We start from the raw sequence: 23,301 nt of genomic DNA, 5'->3' as shown, positions 1-23,301 counted from the left end.
CATGTAATAGAAACATTGCAACATGAAACTAGGAGGTGGGGGCTCAGGGGAGAAAAGAGACAATAGTGGTGTGTAACAAGAACCACAAGTTGCTGAAATAACATATAGGTATTACACAGTATCATGGACAAAAATGGGAGAGAAGAATAACTAATAAAAACAGACCAATATTAGAGTTGTAGTAGGAGTGGGGGGGAAATAGTCCAAGAAGCTAGAGAATAAACATGGCAGAACCCCAACCTATGTTTACTCAAATTCATAGGTGCCATTGAAACCTTAAATTGAGTTTAAGGCTGCAGTAATATGCACACTTACTTGGGAGTTGTTCCCAAGTAGCGTGCACAGGGCTGCAGACTTAAGATTCAGTTTAAAGCTCTGAAGGGTCACTGGACTCTTATACATCTGCTTAGGATTGAGTATTTGGACATTCATATAAGATGTAGTTAATCAACCAGTCAAATACAGCCAAAAGCCAACCTTTATGCATTACAGAATATATAAATTGTTAGTTATGTATGAATGTCTAAACCAGAGCTTTCCAAACTTTTCATGTTGGTGACACACTTTTTAGACATGCATCATTTCGCGACACAGTAATTCAGTTTTACTAGCAAACCGGAGGTTAAACTAACCCCCAAGAGATACAGACACATACATAAATTGTAATTACGAAATGTATGGGGACACAACATATCTCATGAAAACCTTTCATTTATATTTTTAAAAATATATGATTTGCAAGATAATAGCATACATTTCTAAGACTTTTCACATTGAACCAATTTTGTCAAGCTGCGATCGAGCGGCGGTTGAGACGGTGTTCTATCAAAAAACTGGACCCATGGAATTTCTCGAATGCATCATTCCAGGTGCAGCTGCGTTACCGGAAGTGACGCGGAATCAGCTGTTTCGACCCGATTACGCATACTGCACATGCGCAGTACCTGTATGATCCCTCGACCGTGGTGTGCATACACGGATACAACGGAAGGGGAATATACTAGTGCACCATACTAATTGGCACCTTTGCTGCGTAAAAATGCATGCAAGTTGGTATTGCTTATTTCAAATAGACTCAGAGGTTTCTCATTACATTCACGTGACACACCTACACACTGCAGCTGACACACTAATGTGTCGTGACATACAGTTTGGAAAGCTCTGGTCTAAACAGAAGCCAAGTGGTGTTTTTCCTTGCCAGGGCAAAGTAGTTCTGTTGAACTGTTTATGCAATTAAATATTATATTTTAACATCAAAAGACTAAGCATTAAGTAGTTTGAGGGTCAGGATTTGGACAAGAAAATGAGCAATTTAAAACTTGAGTTTTGCGAAGGGCTACACTATAGGTTGAAAAAGAATATTTCCAAGATTTTGATGAGTCTCCCTCTCCCCACAGAGAGTATGCAGTAGACATAATCTCTCATCAAAAACATTTAATTTATAGATTCTCCTTTCCCTCTTAGAGGCATCAAGAACTGTAGGAATATTTATTAAAATGTAGCTGCTGTATTTGGTTTCTTCGTCTTTGCCTTTGGATGGTAAAATTGCCTGCAGTCTTAAAGGGAAGGAAGGATATGCTGGTATCCAAAGCAACGCCATTTCAAAAAAGTAGAAGAAACTCAAATATCATATTGTTTTATGTAGCTACCTTGGAGAATGTTCTGGATTGAAAGGCAGAATAGAATTGTTTTTTTAAAGAAAGAAACCAGAACAGCTAAGAACTCAACAAATGGCTGATTCTATATACATTTAAGAATTTTTGAAATGCTCCTGAAAACCGTACCACCAGAGCAAAGTTAAGTGAGAAGTTGGGGAAAGAATGAAAATAAATCATTTGTGTCTAATCTGAGGTGGTAGATGCCAACATTCTATAGAGGGCAATGTGAAATTACAGGCCAAGGACAGCTTGATTTCAGGGAAAGCATCCCAAATGCAGCAAAACTCAAAATACTCTGTGGATCACTGAATTTAATGCATTTCTGTTCCTTGGGGAGATTCGCAGACAATTATTCAAGATGACCACTTTGGAAAACAGGTTATTAGCACCTAAGTTCATACTTAGTTATGACTTGGTTATGACCTATAAAACCCTATATGGCTTGGGTCCAGGTTATTTGAAAGACCATATTCTCCCTTATGAGCCTGCCTGTGCTTTAAGATCTTCTGGAGAGGCCCTTCTTTCAGTCCCACCATCTTCACAGGTGTGCTTGGTGGGAACATGGGAGAGGGCCTTCTCGGTGGCTGCTCCAGTGTTTTGGAACTGTCTTCCTGGGAAGCTAGACTGGCTCCCTCCTTGATGGGCTTTTGGAAGCAGGCTAAAACTTGTTTGTTCCAGCAGGCTTTGGAGAGTAATTTGGTCCTCCATCTATGTTAATGACTTATAATTTTGTTGTATATTTTAAACATTGGTTGTTGTTGTTTTACATTTCTTTTCCTAGGTTTTACAATGTATGTTTTAAACTTTGTAAGACCGCCTTGAGGCCCAGTATTGGGCAAAAGGTGGGATACAAATAAATATAACAACAACAACAACAACAACAACAAAGACTGCAAGTGTTCCACTAGGACAAATAGGCAACCTAATGCTGCAATAATGTAGTCCGTGGGAGGGCATTCCATGGGTCATAGGGTATGTCAGATCTCCCCCTCCAAAAGTGGGGGATCTGACCTCAAAACCCATCTCCCAGCCACTGCAAAGCTTCCAAGGCCAGTACTTCTCCAACATCAGAGTAGGGAAAGGAGACATATCCTCCTGGTCTCCAGACATGTCACCTGTGGGAATCTAAACTTTATGCAAAATCTGTGCACATGCATATGTTACACATACATATACTGTATATTGCTTATGAGATGGTGGCATGGGCATAGGTCAGATGGAATAAGGTCTGCAAGTAAAGGCCTCTAGCAACAGAAGCAGTGGAGCTTAGATTAGCATATGGGAAGAGTGATTTGGAAAGTTACAAAAGAGGAACTCAGGAAAGTACAGGCATTTGGGGTATTTATGGGGAAAGTAAAGTAACACAACAAATGATGAGGAAGTTGGAGTTTTCAGTAGGCGGTCCAACAGTTGTGGCAGTGGGGCGAAGGGGAGGTACGAACAGCTGCGTACATGTATAGAGACAATTAGCGATTGAAATTGACAACATAACCAAGCTTGGCTATAGGGATAAAAGTAGAAGACATGAAAGTGGAAGGATGTGGTCACTCCTGCCTGGGCATGACCTGCTAGCAGGAAGCTATAATGGGTAAAGTATGACAGCTGTGCTCTTACAAACTTGCATAGCATGATTTCATCTCATGTTCTAAGTTGTTCAGATAAGTCTGTCTTTGTGTATGCTATTTATATGTAAATGGGTTTTATACTATGTAGAATGCATTTTTAAGGTTTTAATCTTTGTAAACTGCCCAGAGGCTATTGGGCAGTATAGAAATTTAATAAATGAAATGTTCTAAATGTTAATACTTTTTGCATGCTCTATATTCTGCTAACTAGAACCACGGTACCATTTCTATTACTGCCTTGTAGTTATTAACAATAAGTAAAAACCCTAAAATGCAACTGGCACTGAATGTGGTTTTTGGCTCAGCAGCTGTGCTCTTCACCCCCATAGAACAGTGGTTAGAAATCTCCAAGGTGCCCCAGATGGCCCCACACAATTTCCCGACCACTGATTGTTTGATGGTTCCTCAGCTATTGCAAAGTTCTTCCTTATTCTCAATGGTCAAAATGTCTCTCCAAAGGTTTAGTAAAAGCTTTAAGCTAAACAGATGTTGGTATCCTTTGTTTCTGGCATCACCCCTTTTGCCTTTCACCCCAACCACCACTGGAAAGCAGCTCCCAATAGCTTCTCCAAGGGCTGAAAGAGGTTAAACAACCCTACGTTAAAATAAGCACAGAATTACAGAACAGGATTTGCCTGTGACGGAAAGGTGTAGGATTCATCTGAAGCAGGGCCTAAGTGTATTTTGTGTTGGCCATTGGCTATACCAATTATCAATACATTAACCAAATTAAAATCGATTATATGAAATAGAACATGGCAAAGGAATGGTTGAAACCATGATTGCTAACATGCACACAGATTGTGAGCAGAACACCAATATTTTCTTTTAGTAATACAAATTAAAAAATGGGATATTAATACTAAAGTTGTGGGCTCTCATTTGGCATATTTTGGGTTAGACATTTCAGAACCAGCCATGGTATTAAGTGCCTAAAAATGGCTAAAGTTGAATAAACAGGTACAAAAACCCCTCAAGGGAGGGTGTTCCATCTGTACTGGAGCATATAGTGAAATACATCCTTCAGATAGGGGAGGTAGTATAGCTGTTCATGTGTATTAGGAGTTAAGTATCCAATAGTTTACTCAGGAAAACGAGGAAGGAAAGCATTATAGAAAAGTGCAGCATCTTGTAGGCAAACATAATTTGATCTGCAGGAACAATACAAAGTTGAATCTTTCTGAGCTTGTAAATACAGTAGGAACAAAGTAATTGCTTCAAATATTGCTTTCTAATAGTTTAATTGCCCATTTACCTGTCCTACAGCTATGACACAGACTTACATTTATTTTAAGAGTATCGCATAGAAATATAGGAAACTGCCTTGGTCCATCTAGCCCAGCACATTCACCACTGACTGGTGGCAGTTCTCCAGGGTTTCCTAGCCCTACCTGGAGTTAACAGAAATTGAATCTGGGACCTTCTGCATGCAAAGGACACAATTTTCAAGATCTGACTTCTTGAATAGGCTGCAGCAGCCAAAGTGATTTGGTTATGCTCTTTTGAAAAGATTAAAACAAAGTCCTCCATTTGGGCTTCAGAGAAATCATGGCAGGATCACATGGTAGCTGGTACCAGTAACCACACTTCAAACAGAATAAGAAAGGCTTTGTTTTAAGTGCAAGAGATGCTTCTACACACACACAACCAAGCAAAAGCTAGATAAAAATGAACTATTCTATGTCCTGAAAAGACTCATGTTCCTTATCAGAGATTTTTTAAACACACAATTCTCGCTGTAAATTGCACTGAACTAATTTAATCTAGGGTTGCATTTGACCTATGCTTTACATCCTCTAGAATTTTATACGCCCATTGTAAGCTTATATTGAGATGTGGCTGTGTTTATAAGTACACAGAAGGCACTAATAGATTAGTCACCTGTTATATGTTAACCATTACCTAGCCTAATATAAACAAGTCATTTTCTGCTTATTGCTCATTACACCCATTAACTTCCGCTTGGCCAAAGCATAGCTTATTTGGAACATACACAATCATTGCAGTGTTAACCTTTACAAAGCCCCAAGGGTCTTCAGAACCCAATTACCACATACACCACTAGCAAACATTTTTATAGCACTAATGACATGCTAGGCAAACATTTGCTAAGCTTTCAAACAAGTCAGACAATTCTTAGCTTTCTCAAAACTGTACATCCTACACAAGTCCCCATCTCCATTTCTTCAGAGCAAGAAAATCCAGTATTTGGCTGGCTTCATAATGTACCAAGCTTGTCTTAGAACAAACAGAACTGCTCAAACATCTTGAGCAATTAGAACTAACACTTTGATTAGAACAAACACTTTGGGAGATTACTCCAGACTTCTTCCCACTTTGATTATTAGAAACATCTATCTCCCATCTAAATATGTTAATAAAATGCTGATATGCATTAGAAATGAACACGGGTATGATACCTTACTGGCCCGTGGGCTTCTGTCCTAAATGAAAATAAAGCTAATAAAAGCCATTTGGCCACAGTATCAAGTATTTAAAAAGAAATTCAGACCAGATGGTTTACGAACTGAACATTTAAAATATGATCATCAATTCAAGAGGTTCCTTAGCTAGGAATTCAGTTCCTATATAGGATAGATGCATATCTTTTTCCATAGGAACACACAAGTGAAAGTATATAAAAGTTTCACATTTATTATTGTTCTGCCTACAAAATGTGGTTTTTTAAAATTATCTTTAACATTCATGATACATCTGCAAGATGCAGAATTAGATCACTTCACTAGTTGAAATGTGTTGCCTTGTTGAGATTGTATGTTCCACATGAGGGAGCTGTGCCATTTGAATGGCTAGAAATGGGAACTCCAGAAATGGCTTTTGAAGGCTGCAACATGTCAAGGAGTTAGATTACTAACAATGCTGTCCAGAAAAGGAAGGGAGTTCAGCACAGTAGTAACATTAGATCAGAAAGATACCAGACACCAGCAATTGTGCCACATAAGGGAAGAACCACACAATTTTAACTGTACTGGACACTACAAACACGAATAGAATTTCAGTATTTTAAATATACTGTACTGAATTTTGGATGCAATCTTTCAGTGTGAAAAAGGGCAGGGTGTCTAAAACATTTCCCCGAAGCACACACTTTTCACAATGATTTACTGCACTGATCAGCTGTTGCTTCAGTACCAGTGTGTTTCAGATCAGCCTTCCTAGCAACAGTGATGTTGTCGCTGTTGCTAGGATGAAAGCTGATTTTGGTTTTAAAAAAATGGGGCTGAAGCAGCAGTGAAATGGAGTTGCTAAGAGGCTTGCTCAGAAGCACCTCTGCAATGTAAGATTATCAGAGACGAGAGCACTGAAAATTGTGGGGGGGGGGATGCACTTCTAAACCCTTTTGTGTCCTACTCAAAAATGGTTAAAAAAAAGGATGTCAATTTCATAGGTGGAGGGAAGAAAACGTTTACAAAATGTGCCCATTTCAGTTGGCATTAATTTTAACCATTCCTCCCATCCCAAAGCTGTATTATAGAAGAAGAAACGTAAGAGTAACAAAATGATTTATTCTAGTTTCCTCTTACTGAAGATCTTTTTTATGTACAGAAACTGTAAAAAAATCTTTGAGCCGTTGTTTAAGAGCAGGCATATGTGCTGCTGAAATAAAGTTACGGGCACTGGAAAAAACTGAAGATTCAGTTTGCTGTGATTAGGGAATGAGGCAGTTGGAGAGGTTCTACCCCTCATCAAATATCTTTGATGACATCTTCAAGCTCCTCTTTTGTGTACATGTGGAATTTCATCCCAGGTTGCACTGTCGCAAGCTGCAAGGATGGAGAAAAAGAGTTACAAATGCTTATACACATTAGGAATTGACAGCACTAGACACAGACCAGACAGATTACTGCACATGGAACAGATGTTACTATTGGACTGTCTGAACTCTTTTGGCTCATGAATCATAACACATACCAGGTCCCTAAAATAGCTACCTGAAACCAAAATGACTTCTAATAGCCTCTATTTCTTTATAGCCAAGGCAGAACCAAGAAACTGAGTGTGCTTTGTTCGGCCTTTCCTTTGTCAGAGTGAACCTAACAACTTATCATACTGCAATCTTTTTCTCCAATGCTACTTGAACCTAATCCATGCAATTCCTTCCCCCCTCAAAAAATAGGGAAAGCAGCATCGTATGAACTGAACCTCTGCACAATTGAGTGTTCACAGAATGCCTGGTTCACAGAAAGCATTATCGCCATGGTGAAGAACTATAGTACTTAGAATGGAAACTCTGGATGCAAGAAAAAGCTGCCCCTTCCCCCACAACTAGCTATTGGTTAGCTCGGTTGTCTTGTTCAATGCTTTGGGAGCAGAAAAGCATTACACAAATAAACAATAATAGCGAGTTAAGGGCCAGTCTTGCCATTGTACCCCACTATTAAACAAAATGCTGGTATGATAATATACATGGCAAGAAACATCTTCAGATAACGTTCTCGTATGTACTTGGGCAACACTATTACAGGGCCTAGTACCATCAGTGGCTCATCCTCCAACGTGAAGCATGCAATCACTTGTCAACAATATCTCTAAGAAAGACAATAAATTGACATAAATCTAGCAAAACTGAAAAGCCAGTGAAAGAACATTTCAATCTCCCAAGATACTGCTGCTAACCTCAAAGTCACCATAGTTCTGGGGCCTCCAATGTGATGCCTGCAAACCTCTCTTGGCCCTTACCAGGCTCCCTGCCCCTGCTGATTTGTATTTTTGTGAACCGCCCAGAGAGCTTCGGCTATTGGGCAGTATAGAAATGTAATAAATAAATAAATATTTTAGAATTTTTAGGATTTTTTTAAAAAAACCGTGGAGAATAGCATGTTGCAAAGTGAAGTGTTGGCCTCTAGCACCAGATTCATTTCCAAGAATTCCTCTAGGCTGCAGAGCCATTCTGAGAAAATAAAAATGGGGGTGGCAGCAGCCCAGTACTTTGTTTTGAAGCTTGCATAGCCATCCAGAAGAAAGAAAAAGGCAAAATGAGGGTGGTAGGGAGCGTCCTGTAGGGCCAGAGAGGGTGCGTGTTAGCTAGTTTGTTTTGTGTGGGCACGGTGTTGGTTTGCCTGGCAGTGTGTGTGCACATTTCAGCATCACCAGTTCGCCTTCTGTGAAGTCGGCATTTTGTTGTACTGCTGGAGGCAAATATGTGATTTGGCATTTGGTACTCAGATCCCCACCTCTGCCTTGTACTCAGTTCCATTAATGGCAACCAGCTTAGATGGCTTTAAAAAAGGTTTAGACATAATCATGATGGAGACATCTATCAGTGGTCATTCGTCACAATTACTATATGGAGCCTCCAGGCTCAAAGGCAGAAACTGAATACCAGTTTCTGCGGAACAACAGTAGGACAGGTCTATTGTCTTTAAGCTCTACTTGTGGACTCCTTGGAAACAAGCCATTAGAGAGCTTCGGCTATTGGGCGGTATAAAAATGTAATAAATAAATAAATAAATAAATAAATTAACCGCCGATGAAAACAAAATCTTGAACTAAATGAACCTTTGCTCTAATTCAGCAAGGCTCTTCTTACTATGAAGAACAATGTTTAATCTTTGTCTTAGATCAGAGATGGAAAACATGTTGTTCTTTAGTTGTTGTTGGACTGTAACTCTCATTAGCCCTAGCCAGCAAAACCAACAGTGAAAAATGATGGGAGTTGCAGTCCAACATCAACTGGAGGGTGCTATACATTCATTATCATTATTAAAAAGGCTACAGCTTTAAGAAGTCTCATCTACAGAGAATTACTATGCACTAGTGAGCAGCAAAGATTTTGCTTCACAGTACATAGCATTTGCTCCCCGATGCAGACACTTTAACAATCCAAATTATAGATTTGGCATTGCTTCAGATCTTAATATAGGAAACCCTGAAACTAATGCAATTTTTATTCCCTTTACTGTGAGTGCCAAGGAATCACTGCTGAGCAAGGAAAACCCATTTTCAAAGGAGCAGGCATAGTGACAGCCAAGCATGTTATCTGTCTTTTACTAAGAGTTCTTGCTGAAGGTTTCAAGGTTTTGGAACTCCAGCAATGAGGATTTGCAGATCTTAATCATGGTCTGAGGTCTGTTTCATTTTTAAACAAGTAATCAGAAAATGCATTTCCAGAAATCTACAACTGTCCAATGACCAAACACGCCATTCATCTATATTGTCCCTAGCTACCAACGCAGAGAAGAGATTCTCCATATGCACCAAAACGTTAAGACACCAGAATAAATTAAGGCTGTTACCATTTGGGCAAGAAGATAGCAGAACTCTCAAGACTAAAGAACATCAAGTAACTAGCAAAGCAGCAGTAATAGGTAAGAGATCTTCAAATATGACAACAGCCTCATATGAAGAGCCAGGTGTTAGCTATGGGGAATAATGTACTACTCATGACAAATCTAAGCCACTTTCACCTCTGCTGAAATTTCCTTACTCTGGAAGCTAATGGAGTAAAATACATACCTCAATGTTAGTTGCATTCAGTTTTTCTTCCATAACTTGTTTTAGAATTTTAAGGGATGACTTGATTGCTTCTTTCAGTGTCATTGACTGTTAAGAGAGGTCATGGAAATTAAGGGTGGTACAGGTATGATGGTGGCTAGATGAAGATTACTTTAAATCTCCATGTGAAGGGTGACTCCATGTCCAGCAGCTTATCACAGGGATTGGACAATTCTTTCTTGAGCTGCAAACGCTAAAAAGTCTGCAAGAGTGTACACAATGGTGTGTATTCTGTCTAGTGAATCACCATATACAAAATGAAAGGACAGATAGGACCATTGCTCCACATGGTGTTTTAGAAAAAAACTGATATAATTAAATTAGTTATTAATCCTTTGGCTGATAAATATTCTCTAAAAACTTTACCCGCACTTAGACACAACTCATAACTACGAAAATAATTTTGCATTTGAGAGATGCAGGCTTCAGCAACTGGATATATTATAACTGAAAACTGATAAAGAAAGGCAATTTTGGTTCTCTTTTATCTTTGAGATTAGAAATCTAATTGTTGTTTCTTAGTTTCTTAGAAGGGCATTTGTAGAAAAGAAGTATTGCAGCTATCAAGTCTAATATCAGCACAAAGTTTTTATTGAAATATTATAGAAACTACATTCCTTCATGAAAAGTCCAACCCAAGTGAAGTTCTCAGATCCAAAGCCAATTTTGGTTAACCTGGTATATATACATGCAATAAAATATCCTAATACCAAATGTGGACAAGTTCACGTCACAAGCATGCCTGCTTACCCTACCCTGTGCCTGTTTGCATTCTCTTCCCCTCCTTATTGTTTCATTATGATTTTATTAGAATGTAAGCCTATGTGGCAGAGTCTTGCTATTTACTGTTTTACTCTGTACAGCACCATGTACATTGATGGTGCTTTATAAATTAATAATAATAATAATAATAATAATAATAATAATAATAAAAATACTACTACTTAGATGTTTCTGAGTGTGTCACACACTGAGCATGTCGATTGTATAGCACACATTTTACAAGCAGATCCGGGACAACTTTGTTGGAGAGTTGGGAGCACTTCCCCATCCCCACAAGAGGAAACTATTGCTGTTTACTACATAAACTTTAACACAGATTAGGGATGGACAGCGTCACTCAAAATCTAGTTTTTCATGTGGATAATGTCAGAAAGAATGCCACTCTTGTCCCATTTACCTCCATTTTCTCACCAAGAGACTACAATAAGACATGTTAGTCCAAGAGCCAGAGCAGGATTTATTTACCCAAAGAGTGCAAAAGCTTCGTGAATATTTTTTGTTTACATATGACATAAGTGTCTCAGAAAAGTGAGTCTTACAAAATTCCAGTGGTGGGGGGGCTGCGTTATGACATCATCAATATGGCTGCCACGCTATTATTAGTTGCCACACTTAAACATGCATAACTTCTCACCCGTTTATGCTACAGAGATCCCAAACAAAAAATATTCACTAAGCTTTTGCAGTCGCTGGGGTAAATAAAACCTTCCTGGCTCTTGGACTATGTGTCATGGGCTCAAGAAGCCTCCCAAGATATGCTTTTTAGCTGTCCTCTTATTACCTTGTGATAAGCCTCTTGAAGAGAGCTTTGTGCACCTTCTGAAGCTGATCCAATTGCTCTAGCATCACACTGTACGAATGTCCCAGAAGGGTCCATGTGAAACCTACACAGAAAAGACAAATCGGAGATTCATACGTTAAGAAAATATTTAGTACTTCAGTATACTCTGTGGCTTACAGTTGGAAGCCAAGATAAGCTCAATGTGGGATTCAGAGGGGGTGCTGCAAGCCTCACCTCTTGTAGCAAGAACACAGTGAGCGAGTATGCGCGCATGTGCGCATCAGCCAAAGTGTTACATTTGACACTACTGGGAGACTAGTGGAGTCAGCCACAGATATATTAGATGGCTTGGATCTAGAGAATGTTACATGGTGCTCTGTACTTGAAATGAGCTGTCCCGGCACTGCTGCACTACACTACATTCCCCTAAATAGATACTTCTCTGTGTCAGTAAATCCTCCAGAATACATGTCATCACACAGCCAGGTAAGTGAAAATGACTTTTGCTCAAACATGGGGTTCTTTGGCTCCAAACAAAAGTATTTGGGGAAGATGCAGGGAGCTCAGATTACCTTTCATTGCTTTAAAGCAGGCTGTTCGTGCACTGCCTACCCCAGGCCTCACTGATGCAGATGCTGGGTGAAGATTTTAACATACTTTGCCCCCTTCATTTGTTTTTTGGTGGATGTAGCTCTTTGTTTTTCTCATTCACTCTCAAACTTCACTCATACCATTTTAACTGAGCTGTCTCTCCTATGAAATTCAGCAATGCTTTCTCCTTTAAAGAGAGCTTGTAACTTTTAAGTGCAGAGAGCTTCTGGTTACAAGTGCTCGCTCAACCCCACCTAAGGAATGCCACAGCAGACGACATATATTAGGTTACCGGTGGCTCTGCTAGTCCTTCTGAAAAGACGAAGGAATATTTGCACCTTCCTCTATTCATTCTAAACTTGTACTTAATCATACATTTGGGATGAATGCAATTGTCATTTTCTGTATTACACAGTGACACTCAAGCAGCTCTTGAACACGTATCTATGGATAGAGAATGTATTTCCTTGTATGCCAATCTTATAGACAGGCATAACTATAACGCATACAGTAGCTCATGCCAGCATAGCTAGAGAGGAATATACCAAAGGCAAATATATCATGTGAGGCTGTGTGACTGCATTTCCATCGTAACAAATTACTGCACCATATCAAGAACATTAGGTTGCACCACAATCGTTCACTGCAGTGATCAAGAAATCCTCGGGTGGTTTACAGGTAAGCAGCATGCAACACTCCTCTACCTTATTGCCTCTGACAATTTCTATGCTGGGTAATAACTTTGCATTTACTAGTATTCTACCTTTAATGATGGTGGCAGACCCTAGCAAAAGAGGTTCTGGATGCTGAATAAGTTGACATCATCAACCCAATCTTTATTTACTGATAACGGCGGTTCACAGGATGTCAGTTAGCCCCCTTGACTTGCACACAGCTTTTTGCAGAATTCTAGGGTGTTCTATTTCCTGATCAAGTACTGGAACTATAGAAATACATTCTGCACCTGAGGACACATGATCCCAAGTGAAAAAGCAAAGGTCAAACTTACAGCTGAGGTCCCTTTTCATCAATTCCTCCAAAGAGTAGTGCCACTCCAAATGGCCTTGACTGGAACAAAAACACAGAAGGATCCAAAGTATAATGACTGAGTAACTGGGTTAGGCAACTGCCAAAATTGTGTATTTAGAATATAATTGACACAAGCACCTACTCACCATAGCACCTGGATCAGCATCTTCTTCTCCAAACTGTAATGCTAAATTGGACACAGCCTGTGTCACACTCTCTACAGTCATGGTTTCATTGTACGTAAACCAGTGATTCTGAGACGGAAAAGAAGAGATTGATCAATGTATCCCTTTTCCTATGCTGGTTTCCGCCCCCCCCCCCCTTTCCCCCCAATATACACAGAATATCTTCAGAAGAACAAATCTGATGCAAAATTCTGACAAAACAAATGAAGAATCTTATCTTACTTTTATAATAAACAATGGTCAATTTCTTCAAATTAAAGGCCCAGATTAGAGCTGTGAAGGCTTACAAAAATGGGGAGAAAGACCAGAAAAAAATTAGGAATAGTTTCCCAATTTTACCAAAAAATCCCTGAGGAAAAAATCAGAACACCCTGTTTAAATAATAATAATAATCCCCGCCCCGTTTTTATTGTTTTTCCCAAGCCTTCACATCTCTAGCTAAAATCCTCATCAGCAATGATGCTACTGGCCATATATTATCCAAGCAGCTTGGCTACGGAGGGTCCAGTGAACCCAAACTGAAAAGCCTGTTAGGTGCAGCACCTCAGTATAAAAGGAGGCGATGCATGAGGATGCTGTGTGGCATCCTCAAATTATGCACTGCTGGATGTCCCTAGTAGAGTGCCTTATATACTGGCTTGTGGCCTAGACAACACCTTTCCAAAAGCAATATTTGGCAAGTGGTGTTATGCAAGTTAGGAGCAACTCATGACGTGCCATCTCTGACTTGACTTAAGCCCCTGTCCCAAAAAGAGCAAAATGAGATAAGCTCCATGTTGAGGGTGGGAGAACTGCCAGATAAGAAGAACTGCACAACAGATCACACACCAAATGCATTGTGGTGTCAAGAGGGAGCTGGAAGGAATTGGGCAAGAGCTTAATGTGGTTCATGGGCCACCAGTTGGTCATTCCTTAGCACAGTATGTGCCATAAAGCCTAGCCATCAGACCAAGATGAGATACTTTATAGCATTTCCAATGCATGCTTACCTACGGTCCTTTTACTGTCTCCAGCTGCATGGAAGCCACATTTCCATGAGCAGCTTTTACTGAGGCTGTAATTTTAAATGGCTTAACCATATGAAAGGGAGCTGATTGAACAGATCCCAACCAGAGAACCAAAACCTTGAGGTTGGATCATTCAAACATTGGCCCAGCTGCAAAGAAGGCACTCACAGAGAAATGGTTCATATGACGTTAGGGTGACTTTAAAGGGCCCCTCAATCTTTCCTGAAATTGTTCAAGGAAGGCATTTATATGGTCAGCCTAGAAAGATTATGGAGCGCACTGGCTGGAATGGACAATTCTATTTAAACACACTTCCTCAGCAAGCAGAGTTCTCAAAGTTATGACGAGGGTAAGGAAGAGGGATGGGCTGTACTTGTACTGGAAGACTTGTGTTCAGTTCATGTTAAACTGAGGCCACTCGACAAGCACCTTTTGCTGGTTCAGAGTGCTCCTGTTTCTTACATGATTAATATGATTTTTCTTTTCCTAACAGAGTATTTCAACAGGGAAATAGAGCATCAAAAAGCTTTCAAAATTATGGTCAGAGCAGTGAAAGATACTGAAGATCCTTTTAAAACACACAATGGTAGCATCCCCTTTTACATCACAAGCTCTTCTTACATTCAAGTAAATAGATAAGTGGTTATTAATCCAGGAAGATTGAGAGAAGTACATTAATGGGACCTTACCCTCACCTTTGCAAAGCATCCTTGAATTTTACACATTCCTTACACATGGACAAAGCTTTAAGTGGCTCTCTATTAAACTCTATTGCCATGTTTATTAGACCAAACCAAATGGCTGACATGCTAACAAAAGCAATGAGAGGCAGAAAGGCAGAGAGACTCACTAGACATCAGCATTTAAGTGTTACCTGTGTCTCAACTCTTGCTTTGTCAATTAATGTCTTTGCATCAGCTATTAAGCCACTCATTGCACAACCTGGAGAAAAATGAAGATACACAATCATTAATCATCAATTAGCTTTCAGTGCGCTAACCAATAAGAAAGTTTCAACTTCCTATGAATCAAAAGCCCCTGCACTACACAAAAGGTATATGTCCCAACAGCTGGAAGACAAAAGAAAACAGAGTTCAAATCAACTGTGAAATGAAATGCCATCTTGCAAAAAAGCTTTACTTGACTGATACTAAGATTTTTCCACACAAAGCAAAGCAGCAAATAAACTAGCCTCTTCATCACTTCCTTCCATTTTCATACAAAAAGCACTGTTTTTTATTATTATTATTCCTCTGTGTTTCTGAAGTTTAGGCAAGAGCTCATAGAACCTGCTGGGTAAAACACATACATATTTCTCTGCATAGGCCCTGCCTATTTGTATGGATTAGCTGGCAGAAACACAGTAAGAGATAAATGTCAAGTCAGACTCTATGAAAACCACTTAACTTCCTGACAAAGTGGCATTAAATTTTGTTGCTGTTTTTTTTTAAGCTCATTAGCATCTCAGGAGCATGAAGCAATACCCATTTTAAAATAGGGTTGTGCACAAACCATACCCATGAGGAAGGTGTGCTAGAAGTCAAATGGCCACAACACAGATACTGTACAAAGAAATTTGACAGTCGTCTTCATGCCTTAGAGAAATATGAGAACATCAGTGTTACATGCTTAGAGTTGATTTTAAAAACCTAAGATAGCCTAACAAATGTCTTCTACCTGTGTCCAGGGAAAAATTAAGACTGCCTTGGGACAAATCAGTCCTGAAAAGATGAGATTAATATTAAATAAAGCAGGGGTTCACAACTTATGAGCCCCCAAGGGTGCCCTGACCATCGACAAATCCTTCCTACCAATTTCTCCACTCCCTTTCATAGAGATCCTCATACAGGTCACTCTTTCCACGTCACTGCTAGTGTGAAGAGAAAGAGATCTGTATCAGGATTGCTGAAGTGTGTGCCCTTGGGCCAAAAAGGTCATACACCCCTAAAATAAAGGGAAAGGAAGGAACACAGAAAATAAAGTTCTCAGGAACAAGCTCCAGTTTTCAACTGGTATGTGTGCGTGCCTATGCAAGACACTGTCTTGAGCACAGAGGACATGCTAACATTAGTGGTCCAATCAGTGAGCTTCCAGCACAGAAACTGGCTGGAGATCAAGCGTTTACATTGCAACTCCCTGCCCTCCAAGTTCTAAATTTGGGGACAAGCTTTCACTAGTGAGGTCAAACAGAAGTGAGTTACAGCTGCTGCTTCCTACTCCTGCAACTATGTCCTGCTGGCCTAGAGCCTGGAAAACCAGTGACCACGACCATTAAATATTAATGCACCACCAAATAAAGTGTAGTACATAGCTCTGTGACCTGTACTACAGGATAATTTCTCATTAGACCAGCAGAGGAAAGTTTTTATTCATGCACATGCTGAAATTTACTATAGGAATAAATAAGCTCTTATTACTTTTACCTATGTGAGAATCTATTTCTACAATTTTCTCAATACTGCTGGGTTCCATAAGTGGGGAAGTGATCCTCTTCTCCACAGCCAGGCAAACCCCTTCTGATGTCTGGATTCCAATTGCTGTGGATCCAAGCTTTTAAAAAATGAAAGAAACAGGAAAAGATCACTTTCAAACCACTTTTAACATTTCACAGAACTATGTTTCTGGAATGCTCATCCTAACCTACATCACTTGTGATTACCAAATCCAGAATATCAGGAAAAACCCTATATATTAACTATGTTTATAGAAGTCTGAGATTTAAAACTATACCCCTCACATTGTTGAAGCATTTGGTAATACAGCCCTTTAAAGTACTAATCTTTAGTTATGCACTTGCAGTCACCTTAACATTTTGCTCTGCAAAGTAATTGGAAAGTGCTAAAAATCCTTAAACACCCTCAAATTGGAGAGGATCGTTTCATCATAGTTTACCCTGCTATATCCACAAATCAGCTACTCCCATTAACCTTTTAAGTCCAATTTAAGGCTATTAATTGGAGGACAATTTAGAAGAGATCAGATTTCATAGCATAGAAAACTTAACTTAGCCTAGTTAAGTTTTTGCTTTTGACAGCTTTCTTCCATGTTCGACAAAAACTAATGCTTTAAAAAACGTTTTTAAAAAGAGAAATTTACTCATGGGCAAAAGTGCATCTTCTGAGGTCAATCATTATAAATATGAAACAATAGTTCAGTTTATTGCACAAATTATGACTGTTTTGTCTGTTAATCAAACAGCATGAACATGTTCTAGAGAAATACTGTTCTGCCCAGAAACTACCAGCCCATGTTACTGGAAAATCTTAATTCTTCAAGCTTAATTCTTCTCACATTTGTATAGAGAGCCAAACAGCAATCCTTTCTTCACAGTTAGACAGGGTGCCAATTTTTTCTTACTGGCCTTGCTAGCGAAGCCCCCAATATTGTGATTGTCAAGTTCCTTCCCTGTGTCCCCCTCCCCCCACTTTCCAGCAAGAAAGGCAAGCAGGGAGCATGCTGGCTTGGTTGCTGCTGGGTGGAGGTGCCTCCAAAGACAGCCCCCCTTCCATCATTTCCTGTGGAAAAGGCAGGTTGGAGCATGCTGACTTTGAGCACTTGGAGATGAGATGTGCCTGTGCTAGGGAGGTTGTAGGGTTTACTTCTCCAAGATATTGCTGGGAGGGGTTAGGGATCACTACACAACTATCAGGTTAATTCCTGTCCACCTCTGCAGCTTCAAAGCTGTGAAGAAAGCTGGACTCTTGTCACATTCACCAGAGGGTGGCAGCACAGTCACCATGGCAAGCATGGCGGCTGAAAATGTCAAAGCCTGCACGTATTTGTCATCTGCTCATATGACCAATGTAACAGGTGAGTCAGGATTTTAGCTGCAGCAGCTACTCCTATGCTCTGAAATGTATCTTCAACATCACGCAAATTGCTAATTCAAAGACACCCAGTTCTCACAACTACATTTCTCCATTCTCATCACTTACTGGAGAAAAGTAAATGTGAACTGGACTTTAAGCTTATTGTATGGTAAAAGAAAGAAAGATAGATTTGCTGCCTGCAAATCCCAATCCTGCAAATTCACTATGTTACAGATTATTATAATTACACAAAGTATGCAAACATTTTATACAATCAAGTTTTATTTAAAAAACAGCTTCTCTGAAATAAGCTCTGTACTGATGGTGATAGTTTTTTATGGCCTAATTGCAAAATAAGAAGAAGCAGTACTTAGGGAATAGTTAGGTATGCAGTATGATGAACTGGGAATTGTATTTGTAGGAAAAGCAAGTGAATGGCAAAAGCTGTTGTTTGCTCTGGCCATGTGGAGTCCCTGATTGGTGTCTCAAAACCTCTAGTAATCACTGCAATAATCTTTTAAAGATTTTTTCCTTGATCATGGAAGCATGATGACTGAAGAATAAGTCAAGGATACTTAGTACCTTGGTGAACACAGAACTTGTTCACTACTCTGCAGTATCCAACGCGACATAAATTATGTTGCAGTACTTAAGAGATGTCTAGAGCAACAGCAATAGTTTTAGCTGGTGTGACAGGTTTTCTGGGGAATCCTATAGTGTGCTGTTGGCACTGTCCAAGAAGTCCCTCATGCTGGTGCATCATAATTTGCATTAGTGTTTGGGTTGCCACTGCTTCCACCAAGTTACCATATCTAGCTCACGAAGAACGTCTAACTGTGCCTGCTCTTCAACTCAAGCTGTTGATCTTAGTACCTGGTATTTTTACTGAGATGGAAGCAGAGCATGGAGAAAAAAAATATCCATATAAACATTTAATACAGGTGTACTGTACACAGACTTGGTCACATCAAGAGTGAACTGAAATTAACTTAACTATTTACCTTACACTTTTTACAAACATTTAAGCTATATGCACCTGGGTACCATTAAGGAGCAAACACCATTCCTAAGCAGGAAAACCAGTACCAGCTGCTTATTGCCTGTGCTATCTTCTGTGCTCCAGACAGGCAACACAAGTTTAGAATAATGTTGTTCAGATTGTACAACTCAATTTTCCCACTGTTTTGAGATTTCCGATTCCAACTCATCCACCCTTGTGCAACAGCTTGAGGCTGTTTATAAAATAGTTTCAAGTACTTATCGTACCTTTATAGCTTCAATAGCATATTCCACCTGGAATAGTCTTCCCTCTGGAGAAAAAGTGTTCACACCCCTACAATTGAAAGAAAAAAGTCAAACTCACAACATAATCCTATGAATGCTTCTTCAGAATTGTGTTCCTAGAATTACCCCCTTAGAAAACAAATCAAAAACTTCATAGTATTAGAAGGTTACTTATTCAATAGAACTAATGGGCAGTATTGAATACTGCTGCTGTTCTTCTGTTCATCTGTTGTGCCAGTGGGAACCACTGCTAGCAAAACGGAAAGCTAACGCTTCTGAAAGCAACCTCAGAAACAAGTTGAAAAGCTAGTTTCTGGAATGGGACAGGTTAACAGGATTCCTTTCTGTGAGTTCTGTTGACCTGCCTCGTTACCAAAAAGAGTGGTTCAGTTCATTTGTGAGATTGCTTTAGGAAGTGCTGGCTTCCCGTTGTGCTGGTGCGGTCCCGCTCGTGCGTGGCCAGCATTGGATACTATCCAATGATGCCAAGTCCTGTAAATAAAAAATTCTTTCTTTCTTACATTTCTGAACTGCCCTTGCATTTCTCTGGGTAGTGTACAACAGACTGAAAACATAATACAGAACAAAACAGCATGGGATAAAACTGAACATGTTTCTTTTGTGAGTGGGCAGGTGTCTTGATGCATAAATATCTGTCGCTTAGTACTACTATTACCACTAATACAAATGAGGCCCAGTATTGGGCAAAAGGCGGGATACAAATAAATATAATAATAGTGAAAATCAATTATTTTGTTCATGAAGCAATGCATTATTGGTGATTGTACCATAGTTTATGAATTCATAATTGTTTTGACTAAGAAAGTGGCTTGTCACCTTATGGCTTATAAGGAATGACAATTTGGGGGAAAAGATCAGGTAAGGATTGAATAAAAGGTACATCCTTATTCTTTTATCAGTAAGAATCCCAACACATATTCCACAGGAATGTTTTTTTAGAATGACACCATTAACAGATGTCATTAGTCAATATCCCACATAACTTTAGGAATACACTGCAAATTCAGATATTCAGTTCGTTGTGAAAAAAAATCTACATGATACTCATGCAGCTCCAATTAACTACATGGGGTTTAAAGGCAGAATAAGTCCCACAAAGTCAGCTTTTCTATAACCATATATAACCCGGTCAAAGCTAGCTTAATGAATAAAGAGAATCCTCTTTAGCATCTCCCATGAACATGAAGACCAGCTAAAGAGCGTCCTGACAAATTTTCTCTGGAAGGTTTTTCAAATTCCAACTATTTTTCCAAAGCCATACAAAGATAATCTGGGGTAGGCTAGCATTTAGCAACTGAGAGCCTTCATATAGGCCAAAATTATGAACCAAAGCTAAATCCGTGAAATAAATTTTAAACTGGACTCCCAATAAGATGTTGGAATTATCTTTCCCACAAGTATCCCAGAGTACTTGACAATGCTTGTTCGGTCATTAATACTTGGCTTTTATTTTTATTTTACATTGCAGTTTTATTTTTTACATTATATTTTATCGTGTTGTATTTTATGGTTTTAATAGTTGTAAACCACCCAGAGAGCTTCAGCCATTTGGTGGTACAGAAATGTAATGAATAAATACATATAAAACACTGAAGGTGCAATCCTATAGTATCTGGAAAGCGTCCCAGGTACCACAGGACTTTTTTGGATTTCCCTTCATGAAGCTGTGGTCACTGCTATGACTTTGGGAGCAAGACTCCAAGATCCACCCCTTTCCAGCCACTGTGGAAAAAACTGTGGTGCTTGATTTCCAAGGTCTCAAAAGTGATCTGAGAAATCAAAAGGGGAGTGTTCCAGTGGAAAGGCCGGGATATGCAAAATCCTCTCCAGCCTCACCCACACCAGCAGGACTACTCTAGATTGGCTCAAAGGCCCATTTAGAAGAAAATGTTTAAAAAGAAAAGAAAAAAGAGGATGGAGAGGGGGAAATTACCTCCATTTGAAATTTTCTACATAAGTGAATTAGTTTGCTTTGTGGGAAATTAGTTCTGAGTTGATAGTCTCAAGACTGAAGTGTTATTTAGCTTCAGTTGATCAAATGGGATGAATCATTCATAAGCTCTGCCCAACTCAAAACAAAAGTGAAAGCTTGAAGACTGATCACAATGACTAAGGAAACTGGTTGAGGCCTTACTTACATAGTAGTTCAGATAATACAAGACTGTATTTCTGTTCAGCCACATCTACTATGAACAGGAAAATTTTAAAACTTTGCCAATGTTAAAGCTGTTGTTAAGTATCAGGCTAGTGTTGTTTATGAATGTATGACTAACAAAGAACTTAGGAACGGGGCACAAGACTCTCCAGGACAATACAAGCTCTGGAAATACATACACAAACAAGAACAGGGCTGTTGTGACCAACCAACATTATGATTAAAAACAATCTGCAACATTTGCACAGTATGGGTTTTTTGTTTTTTTAAAAAAAACGTTCTTAGTCAAGTGGCCACTGCATTACTCCTGGAGAACTAACTTTTGCAGTTTAACATTCACAAAGCTCTGCTTTTTTCCACTTTGCTGAGAAAGATTTAGCAAAGGCTGCCCCCCCAAAAAAAAAACCAGAAGGGGGTGGGTGGTCACTCACCCTTTGACCTGCTGCTGTGATAGGCTTCTGCTGAAGAACACAAAATTCTAACCATACCTTCTGGGAAGTTAAATCTCACGAATTTTAATAGGACTTGGCCCCACGTGAGTGAATTTGCCCCTAAGCCGTCACAACACAAGTATAAACACCTTCACTGGTTATCTTTTTTTTTACAGTTGGTAGGTTATACAACCGTTTCTCAGGCATTTATGCAGGCAGCCAAGCCGAAGCGCCTCCGTCTCAAGGAAAGATTATTATTATTATTATTATTTATTTATATAGCACCATCGATGTACATGGTGCTGTACAGATAACACAGTAAATAGCAAGACCCTGCCGCATAGGCTTACAATCTAATAAAGTTGTAGTAAACAATAAGGAGGGAAAGAGAATGCAAACAGGCACAGGGAAGTGTAAACAGGCACCGGGAAGGGTGAAGCTAACAGTATAGAGTCAGAACAAACTCAAAGTTTAAAAGCTATAGGGAAAAGAAAAGTTTTTAGCTGTGTTTTAAAAGCTGTGATTGAGTTGGTAGTTCTCAGGTGTTCTGGAAGAGCATTCCAGGCATGAGGGGCAGCAGAAGAAAATGGGCGAAGCCGAGCAAGGGAAGTAGAGACCCTTGGGCAGGCAAGAAGCATGGCATCAGAGGAGCGAAGAGCACGAGCGGGGCAATAGTGTGAGATGAGAGAGGAGAGATAGGCCGGAGCTAGACCGTGAAAAGCTTTGAAGGTCAACAGGAGAAGTTTATATTGGATTCTGGAGTGAATTGGGAGCCAATGAAGAGATTTCAGGCGGAGAGAAAGGAAAGGGTACCTGCACGCCCTCCATGGACCCCCCCCCCCCAGCACGAGCTGGTGAGCTTGGGCAAAAGAGTGGGGAGGGGACGGAGGAGTGGATGCGCCCGCAGCTGCTGCTGCTGTTGCTTCCGCAAGCATCCGAAGTCAAGCGAGCAGGCCGCCCGCAGTGACTCAGCCCCAGCCTAGGACCAGGCCGCGCTTCCTTTTGCCCTGGCCGCAACTCACCTGTCGTACTCGGAGCGAGTGAGGAACATGGTGGTGGTGGCGACGAGGCTGCTGCAGCACCGGAAGAAGACGGACTGTACACGGGACGCAGAAACGGCAAGTCCGAATTCAAGTCTCCACTCTAGGCCGGGGATGGCTGCGGCCCTGTCAGCGCAGCACCCGGTTTCACAAACCACTGTGCACCGCGCATGCGTGGAACTCCGCGCCGTACGCGTTGCGTCCCACCGACCAATAGGGCTCCGAAGCGGGATCTTGCAACGCCGTCGTGCAATTGGTCCTTGGCCAACATTCGTCCCAGGCACTGATTGGCTAGCAGTTGCCATGGCCGATGGAGGGCATCATTCCTTGTAGCTGATAGAAGCGGAGAACAAGGAGTAGCAGATCGGAAGGCGCAGCGAGAGGGA

General features: G+C 40.2%; 1 protein-coding gene across 1 annotated transcript; it reads right to left on the bottom strand.

Annotated features, from left to right (window-relative positions):
- Nucleotides 1-6,790: 6,790 nt before the first annotated feature.
- Nucleotides 6,791-23,082, bottom strand: PSMA5 (proteasome 20S subunit alpha 5). The gene is made up of 9 exons (XM_063140630.1): nucleotides 22,898-23,082; nucleotides 19,251-19,317; nucleotides 16,599-16,725; nucleotides 15,050-15,117; nucleotides 13,130-13,237; nucleotides 12,964-13,022; nucleotides 11,364-11,466; nucleotides 9,761-9,847; nucleotides 6,791-7,068 (listed from the first exon to the last, which is right to left on the bottom strand). Exons 1-9 carry the CDS (start codon nucleotides 22,924-22,926, stop codon nucleotides 6,991-6,993), a joined length of 726 nt encoding a protein of 241 aa, XP_062996700.1. The 5' UTR covers nucleotides 22,927-23,082; the 3' UTR covers nucleotides 6,791-6,990.
- Nucleotides 23,083-23,301: the final 219 nt, after the last annotated feature.

The sequence above is a fragment of the Elgaria multicarinata genome, chromosome 1, assembly GCF_023053635.1.
Source record: "Elgaria multicarinata webbii isolate HBS135686 ecotype San Diego chromosome 1, rElgMul1.1.pri, whole genome shotgun sequence".
Taxonomy (NCBI): Eukaryota; Metazoa; Chordata; class Lepidosauria; order Squamata; family Anguidae; genus Elgaria; species Elgaria multicarinata.
This window is presented reverse-complemented; position numbering and strand designations above follow the sequence as displayed.

Bases quoted from the DNA above. Each gene is read 5' to 3' on its own strand.
- PSMA5 (XM_063140630.1), bottom strand. From the start codon at position 22,926: ATGTTCCTCACTCGCTCCGAGTACGACAG. The intron at 13,023-13,129 runs GTGAGTAGGTGC...TTTTTGTTCCAG, and splicing joins ATGCTGATCCAGGTGCTATG to TCAAGGCCATTTGGAGTGGC. The intron at 11,467-12,963 runs GTAAGTTTGACC...TTTTCTGTGTAG, and splicing joins GATGAAAAGGGACCTCAGCT to GTTTCACATGGACCCTTCTG.